Source organism: Gobio gobio (assembly GCF_949357685.1).
Source record: "Gobio gobio genome assembly, chromosome: 4".
In the NCBI taxonomy this organism is placed as follows: Eukaryota; Metazoa; Chordata; class Actinopteri; order Cypriniformes; family Gobionidae; genus Gobio; species Gobio gobio.
This window is the reverse complement of record NC_137100.1, coordinates 7,206,459-7,232,747: the sequence shown is the minus strand read 5'-3', so window position 1 is coordinate 7,232,747 and position 26,289 is coordinate 7,206,459. Positions and strand designations below refer to the sequence as shown.

General features: G+C 37.8%; 1 protein-coding gene across 1 annotated transcript in view; it reads right to left on the bottom strand.

Moving 5' to 3' along the window:
* Positions 1–25,122, bottom strand: part of arhgap31 (Rho GTPase activating protein 31) — a 35,242-nt gene extending 10,120 nt beyond the window's left edge. The window contains exons 1-8 of the mRNA XM_079815483.1: positions 24,449–25,122; positions 12,831–12,933; positions 12,542–12,686; positions 11,513–11,595; positions 9,335–9,442; positions 8,867–9,009; positions 628–835; positions 294–418 (exon numbers count right to left, since the gene is read on the bottom strand). Of these exons, the coding sequence (XP_079671609.1) occupies positions 294–418; positions 628–835; positions 8,867–9,009; positions 9,335–9,442; positions 11,513–11,595; positions 12,542–12,686; positions 12,831–12,933; positions 24,449–24,548 (1,015 nt within the window). The 5' untranslated portion in view covers positions 24,549–25,122. The remainder of the gene's footprint in view (positions 1–293; positions 419–627; positions 836–8,866; positions 9,010–9,334; positions 9,443–11,512; positions 11,596–12,541; positions 12,687–12,830; positions 12,934–24,448) is intronic.
* Between the last annotated feature and the right edge of the window lie 1,167 nt (positions 25,123–26,289).

Here is a 26,289-nt window from a genome sequence, read left to right as displayed (position 1 = left end):
CTGAAATTTTTTACAGTGTTGGTCAATTACATTTTTCCATTGGCTCAACACATTATTTCTAATTGAGCCCATGTTAACAGACTGCTGCCACAATGGATAAAATTCAATTCACAGAAATTCAATTTGGCCAATTGAAAAATTTTGATGTGATCGGTCACTAGAAAATGTTCAATTGGAGACCTGCATTTTTTTTTACAGTGCATCTGTACGTCAAGCAAAACAAATTAACAAAAAAAGTTTGTTTACATTTTTTTCTATGGACAATGTTCGTTTTTTGGATGTTTCTTTCTTACCAGAGGAATTTTGGCCTCTCATAAACACACTCCCATTGCGACTCAGTTTCCCTTTAGAGTCGATGACAGATCGTCCAAGACTGAAGATGGACTTCCACTTCTTCGATTTTCCTGAGAATTTTCTTCTGTGTTGTGAGAAGGTTTATGCATGTGTGAGAATGTATCGGAAAACATTCAAATGTAAAAGCTGTTATCTGGGTCATAAAAAGCATTACTGGATTACTGTAAATAGTGACAGTTTGTGTATACCGTTCCAACACTGTTAATGTTTAAACCTAAAGTACACATGCTAGGGAGTGTGTGTAGGCGTGCATAAATATATGGTATATCATACCTGCTGTCAGACAGATCTATTACTGTGTGATACATCGCCGCAGTGCTGGTATCTGGAAGGCTGTTCTCCCTTTGCCTCTCTCTCATTGCGGGGTGGTTGGGACTAAGAGAGCGAGCCTGGGCTTCCTCAAGACTCATGAGCTTCATGGGGCCACACTGTGTGCTGGCAGGCAAGGTGGCGTACTTCTCCCCACAGGCCATGCTAGGGCCTAAAAAACATAAAAAGCAGTTTGATGTAGCATGTCTTGAAAGTAAAAAACTGCATCACTAAAAAGAGGTCAAAGCCTGTGTAGACATATGGCTGCACGCATGTCATTTAAAACATATCTTAATCCAGTGTTACTTTAGTATTATTTATATTATAGTTTTTATTATACCATGGTCTGTCTGAATACTAGATTCTGATTGGCTGGAAGGTGTGCAATAAGACAGTTGGTAAAACTTTTCAATACGGGTGCACTAATATGCATTAACTAATGCACAGATAATCACGTGTTAATGTTTGACTTATGAGACACTAAACCATTTATTAATGATTTTAGCATCAGCAACAAATAAAGAGTCTATATGATTAATAGATTAAGTGATATATGAACTGCTATTAATTATATGACATCATGTATTAAGTCCTTAATAACATAGTATTAACTAATAGTAATGTGTTAAGTACCACAATTGGTCAAAGTACTTCAGATTCCAGTTATCTGCTATAATTAATCATTAATGGTTTTGAAATGTATCGCTATGTTATGAATTTACTGGTTGAGGCACATTAATCTATTAATCATATAAAATCTTTATTAGTTGCTGATGCAGTAATCATTAATAAATGGTTTAGTTCTTCATGAGTCATACATTAACACACTATGATCTGTGCATTATTTAAACGTTTTGAATGCACTCCTCGGCGGTTCTTTGCCACCACATTGTGCATTGAAATTGTTTAATGCACAGCTAGCCGCTAGGGGTGTAACGGTACACGTATTCGTACCAAACCGTTTCGGTACAGGGCTTTCAGTTCGGTATGTGTACGGAACGGTTTCCGAATGCAATCTTTAACAGTTAACAGTCGGCTTGTTTTAAGCGCGGAACACACTTCAATCATAGTTCTCACACGAACATATTAAGTATTCTGTCCATTTTATCATGAAATTCAAACGATAAATGCCGTTTTGACGCTCTTTAATCTGGTGTGACTGATCACTGTATAGGCGCATCAGTTCAAGAGGCCGCGCGATCATCTGTGAACGTGATCGATCATCTCTTCCTAAAGAATAAACATGAATGAACATCTGAAGGTATGTTGAGGATACATTACAACTTAATGTCACGAATCATATGTGGTGTAATCGCTCAATCAGTGTTTCAACAGCGGAAAGACCTCAATAAAACAGCTTGTAAACAATGTCATGTAGCATCATATTTACCTCAGAAGTCATTCAGTGTCCACAGAATTTTATTCACTAGAGAGATTAACTCTTTCGCTAAATATATGCACTATATTAGCCTATATATTCATTATATTCTACTGAACCTGTTAGTGATGTCTTGATTATTTAATGTATGTTTAAATAAACCTGTCATGAAAATGACAGACACTGTGTATACATGATTATATTTTAACAAAGAATTGGAGAAAAAAAACATTTTATAATTAGATTTAGAAGTTTTTGCAAAAACTGCCTTATGTGAACTTTACATGTTTGCGTACTATGTTATTTGAGTGTTTATTATTATATCTAAAAATAAATAGCAACTGAATTTAGGCTAATAGTTTGGTCTCTGTTGTTAACCTTTAATATTAATGTGCAAGTAAGGGCTCCCTATATAGTTTACAGCAATGTCAATAAACTTTTAGTTATAATTTAATTAATTTAAGGACAGACACTTTTTTTCAGTAAACCACTGTTTAATAAAAATAAATAAAAAGCAATTTTGTAAAGCTACTGTACCGAACCCGTACCGAACTGTCAGTTTTGTGTACCGTTACACCCCTGCTAGCCGTGGATTATCCCTTACTTAACTCTTTATCCACCATTGACGGAATTTTCCGTCAATTATGTGACAATGCTTCTCCATTCCACGCCACTGATGGAATTTTTACGGCTTTCTGTTTTCTTTTCTTTCTGTTATATACAGTACGGGACGCTATTATGCATCTTCTGAAAGAGTACTGAATCTCCGGATTAAAACATAGGTGAAGAAGCAGAAACAAGTGATAAAAGTATTACTTATGCACATTGTAGTCTGGGGTGGGCATTGATTTTCTCAGCTTATTGTTCAAAATAATGCTTTTTTTATGAACCTTACCCACATTCAAGTGTTGCTAAAAAAAGGAATGCATGAAGCTAGAATAAAACATTTTTTTTTTATTTATTTTTAAGCATAAGCTATGTTCTTTCTTTTGATATATTGCATGTTCAGATGTTCATACAACTAAATATTCTGGGGGCCATGAAAGTTGTGTGAAAATTATCAAAAATGCTGGCGGTGGCAGGCAACTTAAAAAATAAATAAAAATAAAAAACCCGGGTGGGGAAAGAGTTTTTATCTTTCCCCGCCCGGAGTTTAAATATTTTGAATTAGCTTTTATTTTTATGGTTATGTTCAGTTTTCAGTAGAATTATTTCTCATATAAAATACTTTTGTTATGTCCTTTTGTAATTTTCATTAATATTATTAAGGTCTAATTTATTTTTTGTTAAGTTTTAGTTTTTATTTATTTATATTTAGTAAAGTAAAATCATTTAGTAATTCAACTTACACTTATTTCAAATAGTTGCCAAGGCAACATTTCAAATTTATTTTATTTGAGCTTTTTTTCAATTAGCAAACATATTATTCATATTATTAGCTTTAGTTAACGATACCCTGTTTTCATCATACAATATCTGCTCATAATGTACAGTATCTACTCAAAACATATTGGTTAGATAACTGTATGCACCTTCAACACTGTAAACAACAAATTAAAACAATTGCATGTGTGCAGCCATTAGCTGTTTGCTTTTTTTGTATGTAACTTGCCTATTGTTTTGCTGGTTCATTTTTGGCTACAGATCTCATGCCATTGTATACACCCCACTCCACATCTAAAACCCATTTCCTGACTTTATCATCAGAGTTGTCACGAATAGCACAGCCAAACTTATTTAGAAGATATTATTAATATATGCAAAGACCCAGAGGAAAATTGAATCGTGCAGTAGTTGCACATTCTCAGCAAATTTAATTGCATTCATACTAATATGACATACTTTATTTCTGGTCACCACACTCGTAGGCAGATAGGACAGGAGTTGAAAGCAGAGCCTAATGCAGGAGCTTTATGAGGCTGAGATAAAACAAACACAAGTCCCCTGATCAAATTATCACAAGCTGTGTGAGACCGCATGGCCTTCCACTGAGCATAGACTACAACTGTATGCTAATTACCTTAATGAGCTGTAATTTACAATTACTGTATATTTTGTTTTGATTTGTACAGCATGGTTACAGAATATGCCCAGATGGTGCACATTTAAAATAAAAGATCTTCTCACTACTCGCTACTGTCATTCAAAAATTTCACATTTCATTTTTGAATGAAGGTTTTTAAATGACTATACTAACAACATCTGGCATCTTTGCTCACTGCTCAGCTAATGTAGAGATACAGCGCATTGGCCATTCACTGTGACTGCATTGCTCCAGTTATCCCACAACTTAACCTGTTAAATGTTAAATAATCTAACAGGGACAAAAGTATATTGGGACACCTGAACATTACACCAACAGGAACTTTAAAGGGTAACTAAACCCTAAACCAACTTTTTTTAGTTAATGATCTGTAATACTGGGGCTTTATTAATGCTGTTCATTGATTCGAGTAAATGTTTTGACATTTGAGTATAAAGTGTTTTAATTCTATAAAATATGGTGTAAAACCGCCAAAGTGCTGCCGTCTTAAGGTTGAACGGTGGCTACTGCAGTTGAATTTTCCTATTGGACGTTGTGGTACATTGTGACGTAGGATGGTACCTCCAACGGCTCACTATCCGCACCCCTGGCACGAGCTCACCTCGCCCTCAGAAATGTTTCCCCCAATCACATGATGAGAACGGCTTCACTCCAGTATGAACTCTCATGTTACATGAAGCAGAAACATTATGAATGAAACTGACTTGACACTTGCTTTAACATTGAATTGAAGAAAATACGGTTAAATAATGCAGTTGTCAGTACACGTCAGGCTTTTCTTGCGATATTATTGCCGCCTGTCATGTGTACAGATAATTTTCATACATGAGACGCGCTTTCAAACCCTGACACGCAAGTGGTTGCCGCGGACGCGGGAACGAACAACAATACTGTAACGTGCTGGCGTATATAGTCTAACTTATTTGAGGAAATCCGTTTGTAATGGGCTTTTAGGTCTGAACAGCTCTGCTGTTTCACTAGCATCGTCGGCATCGGGAGTTAACGCAGTTTGAGCCAGCGGCTCGCATTGATAAGGCTCTGGGTCTGTGTCTACAGACAATTCACCCTCCTCCAATTCAGGTGAAGGTAGGAGAATGACCGCTCTGTTGCAAAGCTGGCGTCACTCCAGTCATTCTCCATCTTTGCGACTCGCGAGTCTGACAGCTGTCAATCAATCCGTCCCTGCGGGTCTCAGGTGCACACCCTCCGCTCAGTCCCGCCCTCGGTTTGTCCCCTCTGTCTCCGCTGGACTCTGCCCACTTTTCAAGCATTTTTCAAAATTTGCCAGTGGGTGGAGTTAAGCTCTGAGCAGGGGTTAGTTACCCTTTAATGACTTCACATTCTTTCCTTAGGAACTAGGGACTGTGTTTCGACAGCAGGAACCGGGGTCTAAATAATGTTCCGGATAAAGATTTCACCCTCAAAACGGCCCTGTTTGTGAGGTAGTACTTTTTCAAAGTTCAGGAACTTTCGGGGGTGGGACTTGGGCGCTGGACATGCTGATTGGTTGAGCTCACGCAGCATTTTACTTCAACCTAAAAGTCTGTTGCGGTGCGTGCAGTATAGGGATGCACGGTATACCGGTACTGGGAAAAATACCGGTATATATTTTATTTCAAATGGTACAATATCATGATTTTGCTCATTTCGGTATATGCTGCTGTTTCGAAGTTCACCGCTAGGTGGCAGTGCGCTACCCAAACTGACGCCAAACCGGCAAATGTGGCAACATAGAACAAAATGAATACAGCAGTTGAATCTCACTCAACACACCCAAAACTATAATTAATAAAGAGAGTAAACGTGAAATTTGGAATTACTTTGCTAATAAAACTGCTGAAGAACCATCAAACCTTGCCAAGCATCGGTCACTTGCCATTCCTGTCTTGTACAAGACATTAAGAGATCGAGTGCATAATTCAAATGATCTAATTTAGACAATTATTTTCTTTTAACACTGATCAACGCACATACATAAGATCATTAAATATAACGAAATCTCCAGCGTTCGATTTCAACCAGTGATGTTTAGATTTCATAATATTTGCACGCACACTATTACACAATTTACATTTGCGAAAGACATAACCAACTGTGTTTGTGACTACTCACTAAAGATGGAAATATTTTACATAATTCTGTGTGTATTTGACGAAGGAAAAACAACTTAGTTTGGAATGCGCGAGCTCTTTGGGCTTGTGTGTTTGTTGTTGGTATGAGCGCAAAGAAAACTCTCTTTAAGAGCTCCCATACCATGTATTACAAAATGCTATAAAATCGCTTGCATGTTCAAATTGGCAATGTTTAAAAAGGAGTGGGCAAGTGATTTCCATCAGCTCTCCCGACACGAAAGTGAAAGTGCTGAATCTGAGCGCGCAGATTGCTTTTATAGTGCAGGCGCGATGTCTTTTGAAGCCAGAAGAAATTTGCAAAAAAAGGGAGATATTGCTGAAATTACTTCTCACAAGAAAGTTTCCAAATGACTGATTTGATGTGATAATATTTGTTGATTAATTTAATAATAAACATTTGCTGTAATTTCCTGCTTCATAAACCCCAAACTTGCGAGAGTGAGTAAAATTATGCGCAATAACCACGCCAAAATTCTGACCCTGTATGGTGTCGATTTAATATCGGTACTTCGGTATTAGATTGTGGTACCGTACCGAACCAAAAATTGTGGTATCGAGCCATCCCTAGTGCAGTAAGAGTCGTTTGCTATTTAAATCAACAATGGAGTTTTAAAAAATATGACCGATGGACTGGACAACGAGGTTCAGGCTTTATTAAATTTATTTGCAGAGGACGAAATCCAGTGGGCTCTGGAAAGTCGTGCGCAGTCCTACGTCACCGGACTAATCTTTACGGTACTTAAGACCGCGATGGAAACGCAGACGGCAGCAGGTCTGAGGGAAAAAGAGTTCCTGGGAAAAATTGTTCCAGGTAATTTCGGTGGAAACGGGGCTTAAATTCGTAGGCATTAATGTGGATGTGATTTAGAATTTTTGCCCATTCACCCAGTAGAGCATTTGTGAGGTCAGGCACTGATGGCCAGGACGTGAAGGCCTGGCTTGTAATCTCTATTCCAGTTCATCCCAAAAATGTTCGATGGGGTTGAGGTCAGGGCTATGTGCGGGCCAGTCAAGTTCCTCCACACCAAACTCATCTAATCATTTCTTTATGAGCCTTGCTTTGCGCACTGGGGAACAGTGATGCTGAAATAGAAAGGGCCTTCCCCAAACTTTTCCCACAAAGTTGGAAGTATAGCATTGTCCAAAATGTCTTGGTATGGTGAAGCAAGAGTTCCCATCACTGGAACTAAGGGGTCTAGCCCAACCCTGAAAAACATTATCCCTTCTCTCTCCACCAAACTTTACAGTTGGCACAATGCAGTCAGACAGGTGATGTTCTCCTGGCAACTGCCAAACCCAGAGTCGCCCATCAGAAGTCCAGTGGTGGCGTGCTTTACACCAGTCCATCTGACACTTGGCATTGTACTTGCTGATGTGAGGCTTTCATGCAGCTGCTCGGCCACGGAAACCCATTCCATGATACTCCCGTCGCACAGTTTTCGTGCCAATATTAAAGCAATTTTTATTATCAACACTTTTTGTTATACTGGTTGAAACTCTCTTTGTATCCTGATAGCAATCACTAATAGAAGTGGTCTGAATATTAAAACATGTACATCTGTTGTGGAAGTCTCAGGACTTGTCCTACCTGCCTGTCAACATATGTTTTTCCATACCTCCGCGCACATGCTCACGGAAACATCACACGACATCAACGCGTTTCATGAGGCTATGCAGAGTTATAGACACAGTCACTGAGCGCCACAAACAGTAGCTGCCTTTTACAGTTCCTCCTGAACCAAAACAACGATCTTATGCTGCATTCACGCCATGCCATAACCGTAATTACGAGATGGGAACCCGTGACATTTCCAGAGCGGTTCACGTCCTCAGACTCAGATTTAAGCATTTCTATGTCAGCGCTATCAATGCCGAAATTAATCTGCAGCAGTCAGGTGGTGCAGGTAAGAGCTCTGTAAGTTGTCCATATTCATTATTATTGTAATGTTATGTGCTTTGAGTGGTAATTTAACGTCGTCTCTCGTCTTGTGACGTCTTGTGACGACTCTGCTGTGTGCGTTCATGTGTTTTGAAGGAGTTTTGGCTTTGGAGACGCTCTTAAAGGAGAGTGGGATCTCATGCTTTCAAAGCTAGGTAGCTTGGAAGCTTGGAAGTCTTCAGCTATGAAATCAGCAGAGCGATGGCGACTTTTATGCACCATATGCCTCAGCACTCATGACCCCACTTTGTGACTTTACGTGCTGTTCCTAAATGCATCAACTACTGGCCTGCCAGCAGAATACAGCGTTTTTTTGTCGTTTTCCCTGATCTGTGTGAACGGGGATTGTTTTGACAACATTGGCGTCTGTACGCGACGCGAAAAAAGCTAAATGAAAACTTTTCTGTTTTTAGTACATTGTTGTTGCAAAAAAACCAAAAACAAAATTACTAAAAAAAATTAAAGCCATATGTCTAACCAAGTCGTGTTCCGAATTTGAAGTTGATATCACAAAAATGTAGCCTGCATAAAGGATTTAAAGTACTTTTTCCATGTTAAGACAATGAGCAATTTCAAAATGGTTCGCACAGGATAAATATCTAGTGTTTAGTCATTACTACAATATGTGATCGGGAAAATGGCAATAAAAACGCTTCCAGGACACTGACAGTTAACATGCTAATGCTACAACAATTGAATGCTAGAAGTACCTTCTCTGGGCTTGGAGGGCTGAACTTCCAGGTTGAAGATTTGCTCAGTGTGGTTGAGAATGAACTCCACAATCGACTGCTGGACCCGCACCTCCTGAAATGCTATATCGCCATTGCAGGACGGCACCTCCACCTCCTTGGAACTAGACCGAAAGAAAAGAGAGTAATTAGAAAAGCATGTTTATTTGGTAGATTGCAATGAAGATAATGAATAAATCATCCACCTTTGTGAGGAATAATAGCATGCAACTTGAATGGCTCTGAAGAACGCATCCCATTCATCATCAACAATCATCATCAGACAAGTATAATAATACCATGAATATGATAATTATATAATTGTATAGTTCCTGTAGACCTCACATATTTGTGGTATAACCAATTATATGACTCTCATACAGAATTATGTACTGTAGACAATGTATAATTAGTGTATGAAATCCTGAGTAAAACCGCTGCAAGACTCACCGAAGTAGATTTGGAGCCCACACCAAGGCAAGATTGCGAGCATGCATGTTGGTTTGGTGACTGAGGGTCGCTAAATGTGTCAGATGTTTGGTGAGGTATTCCAGAGTTCTAGGAAAGCAGAACAAAATACAGCCATAAAGCCTTCATATTAAATTGAATGTTTATCACTTCAGCGTAACTGTACATTCTCATTCTCATGTCTTCATTTCAAGTAACATAGTGGAAGTCAAATCATTTAATTTCAGGCTTATATTCTTTGACTTGGTATGTTTATAACAAGGATCAGATGAAATGAAAATCTTGCACTTTTTCCATTTATGTAAACCTGTATAACTTTCCTTTTTCCTTAACAAAAGGAGAAAACTGGACTGATGTGCTCTTTTCCATACAATTCCAATGAATAGAGCTTGCAAGCAAAAGAAAGCACCTTAAAAGTATCATAAAAGTGGTTAATATGACTTGTGTATAAAGTCTTCGTAAGTCATATAACTTAGCCTGATGAACAGACTGATATTACCTCTATTATGTTATTCACTATAACGAATGAAGTTGTGTGTTTGGAACTACAGCTCAAGTGGATACTTGTAGCATGACAAGTGAACTTAAAGGGATAGTTCACCCAAAAATGAAAATTATGTCATTATTCCCTCAAGCTGTTTCAAACCTGTATAAATGTATTTGTTCTGCTGAACATAAAAGAAGATATTATGAAGAATATAGGTAACCAAACAGTTGATGGGACCCATTGACCCATTGTCTGGTTACTAACATTCTTTAAAATATTCTCTTCTGTGTTCAGCAGGTTTGGAACAACTTGAGGGTGAGTAAATGACAGAATTTTTATTTTTGGGTGAAATATCCCTTTAAATAGATCATGTTCTTGAGCAAACTAACATGCAGTAAAATCTATACCTTTCATTCCAGATCCAGATATAAAGAGATTTCATTCAACATCTTTAATTTGTCAAGAGAATGAGCGTGAGATTTCTTAATAGTGTGCATGTGTGCTCTTTTTTATTTTTCAAAATATACAACAATTTCAGGAACCAAACAACAAATATGAAGGACTGAGCATGACGTAAGAGGGAACTTGCAATGGAAGGAAATTAGCTATAGAAATATGACATTAATTTAATCTCCAACTGATTTATTAGCAGAAGTTATTACTTCACCACCTGCGTGATGTTATTAGGTCATTTTTGAAGTCCATAAAAGTGCATCTATCCATCATAAAACTGCTCCACACAGCTCCGGGGGGTTAATAAAGGCCTTCTGAAGCGAAGCGATGCGTTTGCATGAGAAAAATTGACGAGCGTAACTGGTGTGCAATTTCGCCAGACGTAGCATAAGCAGTTTGAACTGCGAGAGGCGCTATACTTTTTCCGTAAGTTGAATATGGAAGGCGATTCACCGAAACCTAAATAATTTACTTTATAAAGTTTTAACTATGGATATTTTTCTTATACAAACACATCGATTCGCTTCAGAAGGCCTTTATTAACCCCCCCGGAGCCGTGTGGAGCAGTTATATGATGGATAGATGGACTTTTATGGACTTCAAAAACAAAAAGCTTGGAAGAGCCAGGACAATTTTAATATAATATTTTATTCGTCTGAAAGAAGAATGTCATATACACCTAGAATGACTTGAGGGTGAGTAAATCTTGGGCTAATTTAAATTTTTGGGTGAACTAACCCTTTAACAACAGTTCTTTTTTTTTTACCATCTTCGCTTGAACATCGGATGTGTGGCAAAGAAACAGTTGTGACTACCTATTTGTCAAATAACGCATCAAACTATGGAAGAAAAGCAGCAATGCACGTCATTTTACAGGAAACACATCTCAAATCATACCTCAGATTTTGTGAGCTGTAAGTCAAATGATTCATTGGAAAGAATTTATTTTGGATTCAAAAGATGAATTGATGGATTGATGTTTGAAAAACTTATATCGCCATATGTGAGCTAGGGCTGATGTCAGTCAATAACAACAAATAAAATATTTTATGATACTTTTATTATGCTTTTTTTTAGCTTTCATTATATTAAAATGACTCTCAAGAATATTCTTCAAACTTTTACAGTTTGAAGTCATATAGGTATGCAGGTTTAGAATGGCATGAGACTAAATAAAGACAGATAAAGACAAGAAAGTTTACAGATAAAACCAGCTGTACCTGAAGTGCGACATGGGAAGTTCTTTTATGACACTCTTGATGTTTTGGAGTTGCTCCTGCTCCTCTTTAATGGACACCGCATCCTTTGCACAAAAATAGAGATGGAGGAACATTAATTCCTGGATGCTGGAGAACATTGTTTTTGTTTATTTATTTTTTTAATCTATTAATATTATCATTATGGATCACCTGGACGTATATTTATAGCTAATAATCATTTCAAATATGGTAGTTGGTGGTTGCAGTGGTCCAGATGAAACTATATCCTATTATTTGTTCTAACTACAGGAAAACTTACATATGTTTATCTAATATACTATATATGAGCAGACCTTAAACTCTGTAAAGCTTGACATATGATATAATAGTCTGATTTAAAAAAAAAATGGAACAGTTTATTGAACCTTTAGACAAAATATAAAATAAAAAAAAACTGATTTTTTAAAATTATATTTGATACAGCAGGCTTTTATGGCTCATATAGTGCACTAGAAAAAATTTTATCCCTTTTTCAAGATTTACACATTTAAATTAATAGTACAATTCCTTCAAAATTATTCATATTATGAATTAAGTAAAAAACAAAACTAGAGCCTAATGAAACATGTTGTATAACATACGAGACATAACAATACGAGTCATAACGAGCCACTAAATGGTCCATTCCCTTGTTCCACTAAGATTTATACTTAATATTTTATTAAGCCCTAGTTTCTTTTACTATATATATATAGTATAAGTTATTTTTGCATTCATTCTATAAAATCAGCCAGAATTTCATAGCTAAAAGATTATAAAAGGCAAAATGATACTAAAAGGCCTTAGCTAAAAAATTATGAACCATCAATAAGAGGGTGATAAAGTAGCAGAAAATTGTATCTAAACATTTTCCAAACTTGTATCCAAACTAATTTTTTGTACTTTTTATTTAAGACACTAGGCCACTGTATCAGATGCAATCTATCATTCTGACATTCTGCTCTAGTCTAGCCCATCCTCTCTTTTTGTTTTTCTTGCTCACAAACTTACTGTAAATTTCTTGTAGAGTTCATAAGTGAGGAGAGGGTTGGGCAGCTCTCTGAAGTACAGCTTACACAAAGAGCCAACGCAGTGGATATCCTGAAGATACACTTCTCTAGTGAGGTCAGGACAGAGCTCAGAGCAAAACTCCTGTCTGCATGCACACACACACACACACACACACACACACACACACAGAGAGAGAAACACACATTTACTACAAGGAACTGATTGTATAAAATAAATGATGCAAACAAGGGCATCCAACACATGAGGTGGTGTCTAAAAACTGGCCAACCTGAGTCTCTGAATGTTAGACGTGATTCCTGAGAGTCTGTAGATTCCATCCACAATCCCATGTTCCTCTATGAACTCTGCACAAGTCTTCAGGACGTGAGGAACTAGACAAAAACAGGACAGATTCATCAATGACCATTCAGATATATCAAAAATATGAATATATGCAATATGCAATGCATTTATTATAACTGTTGAATGGAAAAGGCGCTTAATAAGAAAATGTTACACATTAAGGACTTAAGGAAATCATGATAATAATAATAATAATAATAATAATAATAATAATAATAATAATAATAATAAATGCTATTTTTCGGAGTCTGGGAAAAATGTACATGGTTTGGTTGCGAGCATTGATGAGTCACAGGAAACATTTTTACAGCCATTTTTCATCCTATGCACAGTATTACATACGTGACATGCCATTTTGGCAGAAAGTGTAATCAGATCTTGTTTTGAGATCTTTCCATCAAAATGGAGTCCATATAGCTCAAGTCATCGTGGACTATGATAGCAACCCCAACAAAGACATGGCATGCCAATTTTGAAGTCAATCGGACCAACTGTACTCTAGTTAAAGTCGTTTTCATGTTTTGTGGTTATAGCGCCAGTTTGAGACATTGTTGAGAAATTTTGGAAGAGACACATTTGAGATGATTTGGGGAATGTAGCTTTTTGCACTTAGACAAGGCTTTGTGAGAGGAAAATATTGGAAAAATATGGACAAAAAACAAAAACCCTAAAGCTAATACTTTTAGTAATCATCAGGTTTTATGTACCCAGGAAGAAAAGAGAGGCCTATATATAAGGAAAACATGTAAACCAAATGTTTTTGTTACATACATAAAGTAATATTCATCTTTGCAAAATATATAAGAAACATATTTGAAGTCTTTGTTCTTTGTTTGTGTATTAACCTTTAAATAATCTATATGTATTTCTGTTCTCTTTGAAAACTGTAGTGTTTCGTGTAGACTACAGTATTACACCGTCCTTCCTTTATCCTGTCAGGCTGCTTATTGTGGAGAAGGTGGGCCAGGGCAGGAAGTTAAAAATGGTTTGTTTGTTTCAGAGGAAACCTGACACACCCAGGCCTTGCAGCTGGTATTACTTATGACACTTCCTCTTATTCTAAAAGGCCTTTGGAAAGTTCCCACCCAACTTCATCACTTCCTAACCATACCTTCAGCCACGAAGCCATCTTTAAGCTTTGTTTAGGTTTGTTTAGAGGACACTAAACAGACAATATCGAGATGGGTTAGCATTTATCACAGAAGTTTATCACAGAACCTTTATTTTACTGTGCTTATTTCTACCATTGAACACAAATGGAGAAATGATGTTCCATACTGTAAAAAAAGGACAAGAAAATACCATTTCAATCTTTCTACTTCAAAATGTCACATTTAATTAAATGTTACGGTATGCTGTTTCTTTGTAATTAATCGTGAAATTTACTAGCAATTTCTGAGCGAATTGTGAATTGTTTCTACACCACTACAATCCATCCATCCATTTTCCAAACCACTTGTCCTATGAGGTGTCACAAGAGAAGCCGATTGCCACTACCACTACGGGGAGTTAGGACGATTCTAAGGGCCCACGCACTTTTGGGGCCCCCAGAAATTGGTTTTATTAGTAGTAACAAATAAAACAAAATGACGTCGTATTTCTGCAAAATCACCCCCCCCCCCCCCCCCATCGTCCTGTCCTACGTAGCCTAGAATCACTGAGTGAGATCAGACGGTAAACTGTCAAATTAGAGATGTCTTCGCTTTCGAAAAAAGAAGTATAAGTCCGGTCATCAAAACCGAGGCTACAGAGGGCAGAGAGAGAGAAAACGGCCCGATTAAAGGTTATATGTTTATTTACGGAGCTTTCTTTGCTGTAATATTAGTGCTAGCTGCATGACCAACAATTCAATAGGTTACGTTTTTCTCCACTGAAATGATCATCTAAATAAAAAGAATGTAATTTTGGCTTTTGTAAATGTGACTTATAATGCATTTAACGTCAAATAATACATTTAAAAAAACAATAGGCACTTACTGGTTTCTATTGATAGATATATTTCTCTTGTCAGTCTGTGTGTCAAGTTTTCGCAGTGTTTTGGTTCATTTTTGTGCACGTGAGCCAGAAAGATGTTCAAGGAGATGGAGACAGAAAAGCGTATCCTGTTGTTTTCTTTAGTTTTCAAAGGCTTGACATGTTGTAGTAATTTTTAATGTACACAAATGAAATGACTATAAATATAATAACAGAGAATTGAGTTGTTTCCACTGCTGAGGGAAAAATCCAACATAACATGTCAGCTCTAGCAGTGCCAATTTGACATCGCGGCCTGTTCATTGTCAGAATATAATATGTCAGTTAACGGTCATGAAGTGCAAGATGAGATGTGTAGCTAAACTAAACAGCTGCGTTACGATAGAAGGTTTAAACGAGCGACAGAAACAATCAGTTTGCAAAGACTGTATCAACCAATGCTCAACTTTGTGAAGGGAAATATGCAGGTCAGGAAGGAGAAGGTGATGGACATGAGAAGCAGGTATTGTGCTATTTAACACAGATATACACACAGTTAAACTGCTGACAATGATTTTGGATCAATATAGGTTGGCCTGTCTGTTTGGTGCAGTAGGGGGCCCAACCTCATATTCTTTCATAGGGCCCAAATTTGCTAGCGGCGCTCCTGCCACTACCAAAAATCAAATTTTTCTACCCATTTTCAGCCAAAAAGACAGGGCCTAGATTCAATATGGTGACACGTCAATATCATCAAACCTCCTTGGTCGTGTCATGATGGCTGTGACTGTATCAACATGCAAGAACCAATGAGGTTTGATGTTATCAATATTGATGTCGTTGTGTGATTAGTCCTTGTGAATAATCAAATTTTGGTCTTTTCATCATACAAAGTGATTGTACCAATTCAGAAACCACTATGGATTTCTTTCATGCAAAGTTTTTGTCCACTTTGGATCTGATTTGATTGGAATTTGCTTCAATTCAGTCTCTATTTAAGCCTAATTCTGAGACACAATTAAATTAAATTTAACCAAATTTTATTATTATTATTTTTTTAATTAAATCATTTGTTAGCCTTTTTTGTTGTTGGACAGAAACACCAGCGCGCCAGTAAACGGAAGCTCAAGAATGTTCACTTGATGTGTGAGAACCAATGAGGTTCATTCTCGTGTTACACAGCACATTTGAGCTTCCTCAAGAACCAATGAGGTTCATTCTTGAGTTACGCAGCACATTTGAGAACCAATGAGGTTCATTCTCGTGTTACGCAGCACGTTTGAGCTTCAGCAAGAACCAATGAGGTTCATTCCCATGTTACACAGCACGTTTGAGAACCAATGATGTTCATTCTCGTGTTACACAGCACGTTTGAGCTTCAGCAAGAACCAATGAGGTTCATTCCCATGTTATGCAGCACGTTTGAGCTTCCTCAAGAACCAATGAGGTTCATTCTTGTGTTACGCAGCACGTTTGAGCTTCCTCAAGAACCAATGAGGTTCATTCTTGTGTTACGCAGCACGTTTGAGCTTCCTCAAGAACCAATGAGGTTCATTCTCGTGTTACACAGCACATTTGAGCTTCATCAAGAACCAATGAGGTTCATTCTTGTGTTATACAGCACGTTTGAGCTTCCTCAAGAACCAATGAGGTTCATTCACGTGTTACGCATCACGTTTGAGCTTCCTCAAGAACCAATGAGGTTCATTCTCATGTTACACAGCACATTTGAGCTTCAGCAAGAACCAATGAGGTTCATTCTCGTGTTACACAGCACATTTGAGCTTCATCAAGAACCAATGAGGTTCATTCTTGTGTTACGCATCACGTTTGAGCTTCTGCAAGAACCAATGAGGTTCATTCTCGTGTTACGCAGCACATTTGAGCTTCATCAAGAACCAATGAGGTTCATTCTCGTGTTACGCAGCACGTTTGAGCTTCTGCAAGAACCAATGATGTTCATTCTCATGTTACACAGCACGTTTGAGCTTCAGCAAGAACCAATGAGGTTCATTCTCGTGTTACGCATCACGTTTGAGCTTCAGCAAGAACCAATGAGGTTCATTCTCGTGTTACGCATCACGTTTGAGCTTCAGCAAGAACTAATGAGGTTCATTCTCGTGTTACGCATCACGTTTGAGCTTCAGCAAGAACCAATGAGGTTCATTCTCGTTTTATGCAGCACGTTTGAGCTTCAGCAAGAACCAATGAGGTTCATTCTCATGTTACGCAGCACGTTTGAGCTTCCTCAAGAACCAATGAGGTTCATTCTCGTGTTACGCATCACGTTTGAGCTTCAGCAAGAACCAATGAGGTTCATTCTCGTGTTACACATCACGTTTGAGCTTCAGCAAGAACCAATGAGGTTCATTCTCATTTTATGCAGCACGTTTGAGCTTAAGCAAGAACCAATGAGGTTCATTCTCATGTTACACATCACGTTTGAGCTTCAGCAAGAACCAATGAGGTTCATTCTCGTGTTACGCAGCACGTTTGAGCTTCAGCAAGAACCAATTAGGTTCATTCTCGTGTTACGCAGCACGTTTGAGCTTCAGCAAGAACCAATGAGGTTCATTCTCGTGTTACGCAGCACGTTTGAGCTTCAGCAAGAACCAATGAGGTTCATTCTCGTGTTACGCATCACGTTTGAGCTTCAGCAAGAACCAATGAGGTTCATTCTCGTGTTATGCAGCACGTTTGAGCTTCAGCAAGAACCAATGAGGTTCATTCTCGTGTTACGCATCACGTTTGAGCTTCAGCAAGAACCAATGAGGTTAATTCTCGTGTTACGCAGCACGTTTGAGCTTCAGCAAGAACTAATGAGGTTCATTCTCGTGTTACGCAGCACGTTTGAGCTTCAGCAAGAACCAATGAGGTTAATTTTCGTGTTACGCATCACGTTTGAGCTTCAGCAAGAACCAATGAGGTTCATTCTCGTGTTATGCAGCACGTTTGAGCTTCTGCAAGAACCAATGAGGTTCATTCTCGTGTTACGCAGCACGTTTGAGCTTCAGCGAGAACTAATGAGAATGAACACAAGAATGAACCTCATTGGTTCTTGATGAAGCTCAAATGTGCTGTGTAACACGAGAATGAACCTCATTGGTTCTTGATGAAGCTCAAATGTGCTGTGTAACACGAGAATGAACCTCATTGGTTCTTGATGAAGCTCAAATGTGCTGCGTAACATGAGAATGAACCTCATTGGTTCTTGAGGAAGCTCAAATGTGCTGCGTAACATGAGAATGAACCTCATTGGTTCTTGAGGAAGCTCAAACGTGCTGCGTAACACAAGAATGAACCTCATTGGTTCTTGATGAAGCTCAAATGTGCTGTGTAACACGAGAATGAACCTCATTGGTTCTTGAGGAAGCTCAAACGTGCTGCGTAACACAAGAATGAACCTCATTGGTTCTTGAGGAAGCTCAAACGTGCTGCGTAACACAAGAATGAACCTCATTGGTTCTTGAGGAAGCTCAAACGTGCTGCATAACATGGGAATGAACCTCATTGGTTCTTGCTGAAGCTCAAACGTGCTGTGTAACACGAGAATGAACATCATTGGTTCTCAAACGTGCTGTGTAACATGGGAATGAACCTCATTGGTTCTTGCTGAAGCACTACGCAGCACGTTTGAGCTTCTGCAAGAACCAATGAGGTTCATTCTCGTGTTACGCAGCACGTTTGAGCTTCAGCGAGAACTAATGAGGTTCATTCTTGTGTTACGCAGCACGTTTGAGCTTCAGCAAGAACCAATGAGGTTCATTCCGTCAAGCATGTTTGTTTTTTCTTTTTATGTTCGCTGATCAATGTTTAAATGTGAATAAAAAAAGCAAAAAAAAAGCCTAAAAAAAGCCTAAATTCAATCTGTTCATCATATAAAGCGATCGAGTCTCTTCAGAAAATTTTGACTAAACCGCTCAATTCATATGGATTAGTTTTATGATCTCTTTATGAACGTTTTGAAGCATCAAAGTGGTAGTTGTGTAGCTGTCAATGGAGGGACAGAATGCTCTCAGATTTCGTCAAAGAGATTTTAATTTGTGTTCTGAAGAAGAACGAAAGTCTTATGGTCTAGGAACGACATGAGGGTGAGTAGTTAATGACAGAAACTATTCCTTTAATATTTTAAGCATGATGCGAAATACTTTGTTCACAGAATCAATTTCCAGGCACTTCGATGGGTCGTGGTCCATTTGGAAGAGAATTGAAAATATGCTTATTCAAGTGCTTCATTTTAAAAACTTATTCCCAATCATTTAAAATAATGAAATAGCCCTCTCACTGAAGGAAAAAACATTCGCCCTGAACCAATGAACCATCCAGAGTCTGAGGAAGACTACACTTCCCATGCTTAATCTACCCTTATCTACAAACTGAAGGCCAAACCTAAAGGGATTTACACTTTAACTATAGAGAGATCAACCTAGAGAAACTGAAAATCAACTCACACGGTAAAACACATCCCCTATGGAAGCTTGTTTTTGCCACAGAATAACAAAATAAAAGTAATTGTGACTTTATTTCTCGTAATTCTACGTTTATAACTCGCAATTCTGATTTTATTTCTCTCAATTCTGACTTTATAACTCGCAATTCTAAATTTTTCTCCAGATTGTGAGATATAAACTCAGCATTTCGAGAAAAAGTCATAATTGTGCATAAACTCACAAGGCCATTTTTATTTCACAATTATTTACTTTTTTCTTGCGATTATAAGTTTATATCACACAATTCTGTTGTGTGGCTATCACCAGACCAAGCTCAATATAAGATTGAACATTGGTCTGGGGAGTCTGCTCTGTATTTTGCACAAGAGGCGTGATAAACAAGCATAATTCAAATGATGTACGCAATTGGATAGTCCTTCAACCAATCAGACCACAAGAGGCGTGAACAACGGGCAACTTTTTACAGTCTATGGCAACGACCCATCGCTTCTCTATCCGTCATCGTGTTAAACCCGCCAATAGCACGCCAGGTGGATAAGCCAGTCTGTGATTGGTTCCCACAAAAGTGTAACAGAAGCAGTAGAAATTAATGTACAGGTTTCCAGACTGAGTTGCAGGGCGAAATCAAATCGCCGGCAGATCAGACTGGGTTTACCCAGTCTATAAAAATTTGACTTTTCTCACAATCGTGAGTTATAAGATTCTGAATTATGAGATATAAAGTTTATAATTAATCAGACTTTATAACTTGCAATTGCAAATTTATATCTCGCAATTCTGATTTCATTTCTCGCATTTACAAGTTTATCTTTTTTAGTTTTCAAGTTATAAAGTCCGAATTGTGAGATAAAAATGCGCAATTACCTATTTGTTATTCCGTGGCGGAAAGAAGCTTTTATACATCCCTCAGTAAAGGCAAAACATTTAGTTTAAAAAAAAATTGTATTTAACCCTCTGGGGCACTTCGGTCATTTCTGACCTGAATTTAAAAAAATAAAAAATGTTAAAAATCGTAGCTTCATCGGAATGGTCCGAAACTTGGTGACTTTATTGGTACTTGGTATATGAACACCCAAAAAATTGGGGACAGGATTTGAAAAGTCTAAGTGGTCGTTAAAAAAAATAGTCACACTCAGGACCTTCGGGTCAAAAATGAGCCCCATAGGAAATGAATGAGAAATTGGCAAAAATATGAAAATGCAGAGTTTTTTTGTGCATACAATCTCCAAATCAGCCAGGATGCAGAAAAAAGGACTCAACAGTGAAGGGGTGAATCTCTAAAACATCAAGAGTGCAAAACAGACAAAAAAACTCACACACACACACACACACACACAAAAACACAATTAGCTTTTGGAATGGCACACGTTAATTTGTGTGTGTGTGTGTGTGTGTTTGTGTGTATAAGTGTGTGTGTGAGTTTTTTTGTCTGTTTTGCACTCTTGATGTTTTAGAGATTCACCCCTTCACTGTTGAGTCCTTTTTTTCTGCATCCTGGCTGATTTGTAGATTGTATGCACAAAAAAACAAATTTCCCATTAATTTCCTATGGGGGTCATTTTTGACCCGAAGGTCCTGAGTGTCACTATTTTTTTTTACGACCACTTAGACTTTTCAAATCCTGTCCCCAATTTTTTTGGGTGTTCATATACCAAATACCAATAAAGTCACCAAGTTTCGGACCATTCCGATGAAGCTACGATTTCTTTAATTTTTTTATAAAAGGCAAGATCCACTATAGTGGTAAAAATTTATATATATATATATATATATATTTATATATTTATATTTTTATATATATATATATATATATATATATATATATATATATATATATATATATATATATATATACATACATACATTTTTTTATTATATTCAATGGGAAAAATGGGTCATAATTATTGCATAAATATTAATTATAAATCATAAAATTATCTCAAAACACCAAAAAAGAAAAGAAAAAAATATTATTGAACAAAAACATATTTAATTGATTTTACTCAATTTCTTTTATCTTAATCCCGCCCTCCGGGTCATTTTTGACCCGAAGGTCCTGAGTGTGACCCATAAATGAAAGAACCCCAGAGGGTTAAGAAAGTATGAAGGGAAAAAAAAGGAAAGTAAAATTTGGGAATAGGGCAAATCCAAATAATTTACTATTCAGAAATTCTGCTGGGATGCAGTGAAGACCCCCATCAGGACGGATGAATGAATGATTGTTCTGTGAGAGGAAGACTTCTTTACCAGCTTAACCTGCAAAACTGTCTAAGAAATTCATAGAGATTGCAGGCCTTTCATGATGGTGAATACAATAATTCATCCAAAATGTATTCTGACATTGCCGCTCAACTCCTGCCAAAAACATTGTTTTGGAAACACTATTTGATGTCAAGGGGTTGGTGGATGTTACTTAGCACTTATTTCTATCCAGAAAGTATAAATCCATTTTGTGCTCTTATTCATAGTTTTCATGTGACGTCACAGCATTATAGGAACGCCCACCTAGAGGGCAAAACAAGGCTTTTCTCCACTGCCCACCAGTCAATTTTACCAGGTCTGTAGTAAGTTTCAATGTAGTAAGACAGTGATGTTAAAAGATCAATTTCAATATACACCTTATTGATGTTGCATACTTTGTACAGGCTAGCAAATGAACACAGAATATTAATGCAACACAAGGTTTCTCGTAAAGTGTTTTTCCCATCGAAAACCATTATAAAGAAAACACGTTGCGTTCATATTCTTGGCTCATCTACTCGCCTGTATATAGTATGCATCATCAAAAAGGTGTAAACTGAATTTAATCTTTTAATATCACTGCACATTAAGGCACTTTAAAGGTGGGTTGCACTATTAACAATTCTTTAGCCTGGCGTCGGTTCCTCCCGATCAGCCCTTTAATTCGGTCTTTCTACATGGATAATCTGTGTTTAAAATGAAGTGGTGCAACACAACTCTATTTAAAATAAACCCAGATCAACAAATCCTTGATTAGCGTTAAACTTTGCTTAATTTAATACTTATTGGTGCAACTCACCCCATAGTGTTTTTCACGTTAAGTGTTTTAAGTGCTGTATACGGATCATGCCCAAAACTTGCATCATGTTAATATATTTTTGTTTTTAAGATGGAAAAGGGACAGGCTTGTGCTGCAGTTCTATGGCCGTTTTGCCCCTTCAGAGCTCCGCGACAGTCACATTACTGAAAACTATGAATAATGGCTAAAAACCACTAGCCAAAGGCACCTGTGGCATGGGGAAAAAAACTCCATAAGATGTTTAAGTAATGAAAGAAAATCAAGTTTTTTGGCTTTTAGTATGAATATGTTAGTCTTACTGTTATCTATAAGCTAGTGTGCTCCAAAACACTGACGAAATTCACATGTAGAAGATATATGTGTTCAAACGTACAGTCTCTCACTTCAGCCAATATGGATCAATGATTTTGATGACATCACTCTGCACTTCAGCTTCTCATTAGAATTTTTGCCCAATCAAATGTTCTCTAGAACCTGAAGCCCCGCCCCCTACATTATAAACAGACGCTGAAGCTGCGGCTGAAATCGGTCACACATTTACTATTTCTACATTATGAATGGCACATAGTGCCCTATATAGGGGATAGGGAACGATTCAGACAGTGTAAATATGTTTTCCATTGGGGCGAATAAAGTCTGGTTTCACGTTAGTTTCAAGCGCATCTCCGGTCCAGAGACACGATAGCACAGAGCGGATCATGTGATCAAGTCGGCGCAGACCAGAAGACATATCGGACCCGTTTGAATTGTGCACAAAATGCTGTATTTTAAAGCGATATGGAGGAGATTAGGAGTTCAATGGCTCTGACCGAGCTGTGATATAAACTAAACCCTATTGGCTATTTTTAAAAAGAGGAGGAGCTGATAGATATGTCCCGTCCTCTCTTCCTGTTTCAGTGGAAATTGCGTCAACACATTAAATAATGCGACACGTTTCAAGACACTTGATGTTGATACGTCACAAAAAAGAATGATGTAAGCATTAGTAATAATTGTTAACAATTGTGTTTTCTTAGTTAAAAGTAAACAAAATCAAATGTAAACAATATTACGATAGAATATAATCGTACTTCAACACAGAAAAGGATTCAAATTCTTGAAAACGTTTTCAAATAAACTTTCCATTACACAACTCAAGAGCATTTACGGTCATTCTTGCCTCGAAGATCAAAACATGTGAGCAGACAGGATCTTAAACAAAAGACTGTTTCACAGTTACAGGCTTCAGATGAACTCGGTCAAGTCACATGGATCTGTCAAACTATGGGTGGCACCACACTGTTTCCAGATCAGTATTGTGTTCTGTCTCTTATAAGGAAACGGAGAGGAAAAGCTGCTTCAGGATCAGCACGAGGAGCTGAATCATATGCGGTTAAGGTTGATATCCATCAAAAATGTAGAATCATAACACACACACTGAAATGTAAGGATGGGGAACAAAAAGTTCACTTTGAGCTAGTCTGATGGCATGTTGAACTTTTATGGACATGAATTAAGTGATAGTCTCAATAACACACAATCCCTTTCAGTTTAACAGCATTTGATGATAAATGTAGCGATGTTTCATAAACACAATGTCGGCATTTAACATGAACAGTATATCTTTAAAATCTAGTCCTCCCTTTTCTCCTCCTCTTTTCCCCCTTCCTCTTCCTCTGAACATTTCCTTTGCTCTTTATTTTCTTTTAATGCTCGTGTGTATTCAGTAACTCTAAGCGCTAAACGGGCTAAGATTACATTCACATTTGTTTTACAGCCATTAACACACCCACACAGTGGAGATTATTAGGCAATGCCTTACAGCTAAATAGTTTAAGGCAAGAGGAAAAGTGTCCACCGCAAGGACTCAAAAGTTAGCCAGACTCTGAATAAAGTATCTTCTGTTTCAATCGCACAAAAACATAGACACATCAGCCAACCAGCACTCAAGATGGGTGTTGGTTTATTACACGTAGCTAATGTTTACGCAGAGGCCCAGGCTCTGCTCCGGTGTGGGTTCGTAATAAAGTCAACTTATTATGACTGCTGGGGCTTTGAGGAAAGGGGCAGCCGTTATATGAATGGCAAGAGGAGGAGTGAGTATGGAAAAGAGGAATTTACCGTCTTGTCCTGAATTCTGCAGATGTTCAGTCAAGTCACAGCCGAATGCATTTTCAGTTCCTTTCCTTTTGGACTTCAGCTTGGCAGCCTTATTCTTCATCAGGCTTCCGTAACGTATCCAGATCAGAGTAAATTCACCTTAAAATCAACCATTGGTTCCCACAACGCATGGGATGGGAAGGGGGGGAAATGCGATCAAAAAGAAAAAAAAAAGCCCCAAATCAGGAAGTCCACAGTGTCAAACAAAAGAAATCATCCGCTCACATCTTGACTGAGCCACCAAAGAGCTGGTGTGGGCGAAGAATTCTGGAGCGGTACACGCCCAACGTCACTTCATCATCAGGGTCTCTCCTCCCTTATGCCTCAGTCCAGAGTGTGAGGGGAAAAGTTACAAGACACGCTTCTGTCCCACCATGAAGCTTTGCAGAAGAGACACTCTTTCCACTTCTGTCTGTCTGTCTGTCTGTCTGTCTATCTATCTATCTATCTAGCGTCTGTCCTTTTCGTTCCACGTTGTTCAGGAGGTCATCGTGCTGGTGTTGAGTGGAGGCTTGAAATGTCAGAACTTTTTTGCAAAGGGGAGGGCAGAGGAGCGAGGGGAGGGGAGAGAAATAACTGCCTGCTTATTCTTCACCAGTTTGGACATTACCGAACCCCTTTCACCCAACCCCCCCACCGAAACACCCCGCTTTCTCTCTTCCTCCCTGCTTTTTTTCTTTTTTTGTAGCCATGCTCCAACAGGAAACCTGCTCACTGCCTTCCTGAACGCTTCCAGAATACACAATTTCCTGTAAAGGGAACCTTGTTTGGAAAACAAAAACAGACTGAGAGAAGGACGTTGGGGAGAGAGACGGCAAGATGGGGAGAGAGAGAGAGAGAGAGAAAGGCAGACACTTGAGAGGAACATTACAGAGCAGATGAGAGAGGGGGGAAACACAAGGTTCCCGTTAACCACGGTTAGTTAGCCATTTTGAGTGTATTTTGCTATGTCCCTGGGGCTGATTTTTATTAAAACCAACAGAATTTCTGTCTTGGAAACCTTTTTACTGCGACGTTTTTGCTAATTTTCTAATTGCTTTTATATGTATGGATTTTTATAGTTTCACTTTTGCCCCAGAATTATGAAAATCCATCATAACAGTATAACACTAAAGATTCAGTGGTTCTATATATAACTCTAGGGTTTGGGACTCAATTAACCAAAAAAAAAAAAACATTTATGCGAAAAGGCAAAAGAAATGTCTTTCTTTTATACTTTCACGTTTAACGGGTTATTTACATTTTCCCTACTGACAAAGTATTTTCACAAGCTGCTTAATTCATGAAATAGAATTCAAAACAAAAATTATTTATTAAACCTAAATCCATAAAATGGTTCCTCTAAAATGAAGCGCCTGACTTCAAAGGGATAGTTCACCCAAAAATGAAAATTCCGTCATTAATTACTCCCCCTCATGTCGTAAGATGTAAGTCCAAACCCATAAGACCTTCGTTCATCCTCGGAACACAAATTAAGATATTTATGATGAAATCCGAGAGCTCTCTGAACCCTCCCATAACAGCGAAAATATCTTAATTTGTGTTCCGAAGATGAATGAAGGTCTTACGGGTTTGAGGCAATTATGCGTAATTAATGACAGGATTTTTGGGTGAACTAACCCTTTACCCTTTAAGGTTGTATATAGTAAATGTTTCATAAATTATGATCATGTAAACAAAGAGTAAAGAACCTGAGTATTTCAATATTTACTGTATGCAAATGATTTATATCAGTTTTTACTGTCCCCCTCAGAATCATGCTCACTGCCATTTACAAGGTTTTTCCAAAAGTTAGTGTAATT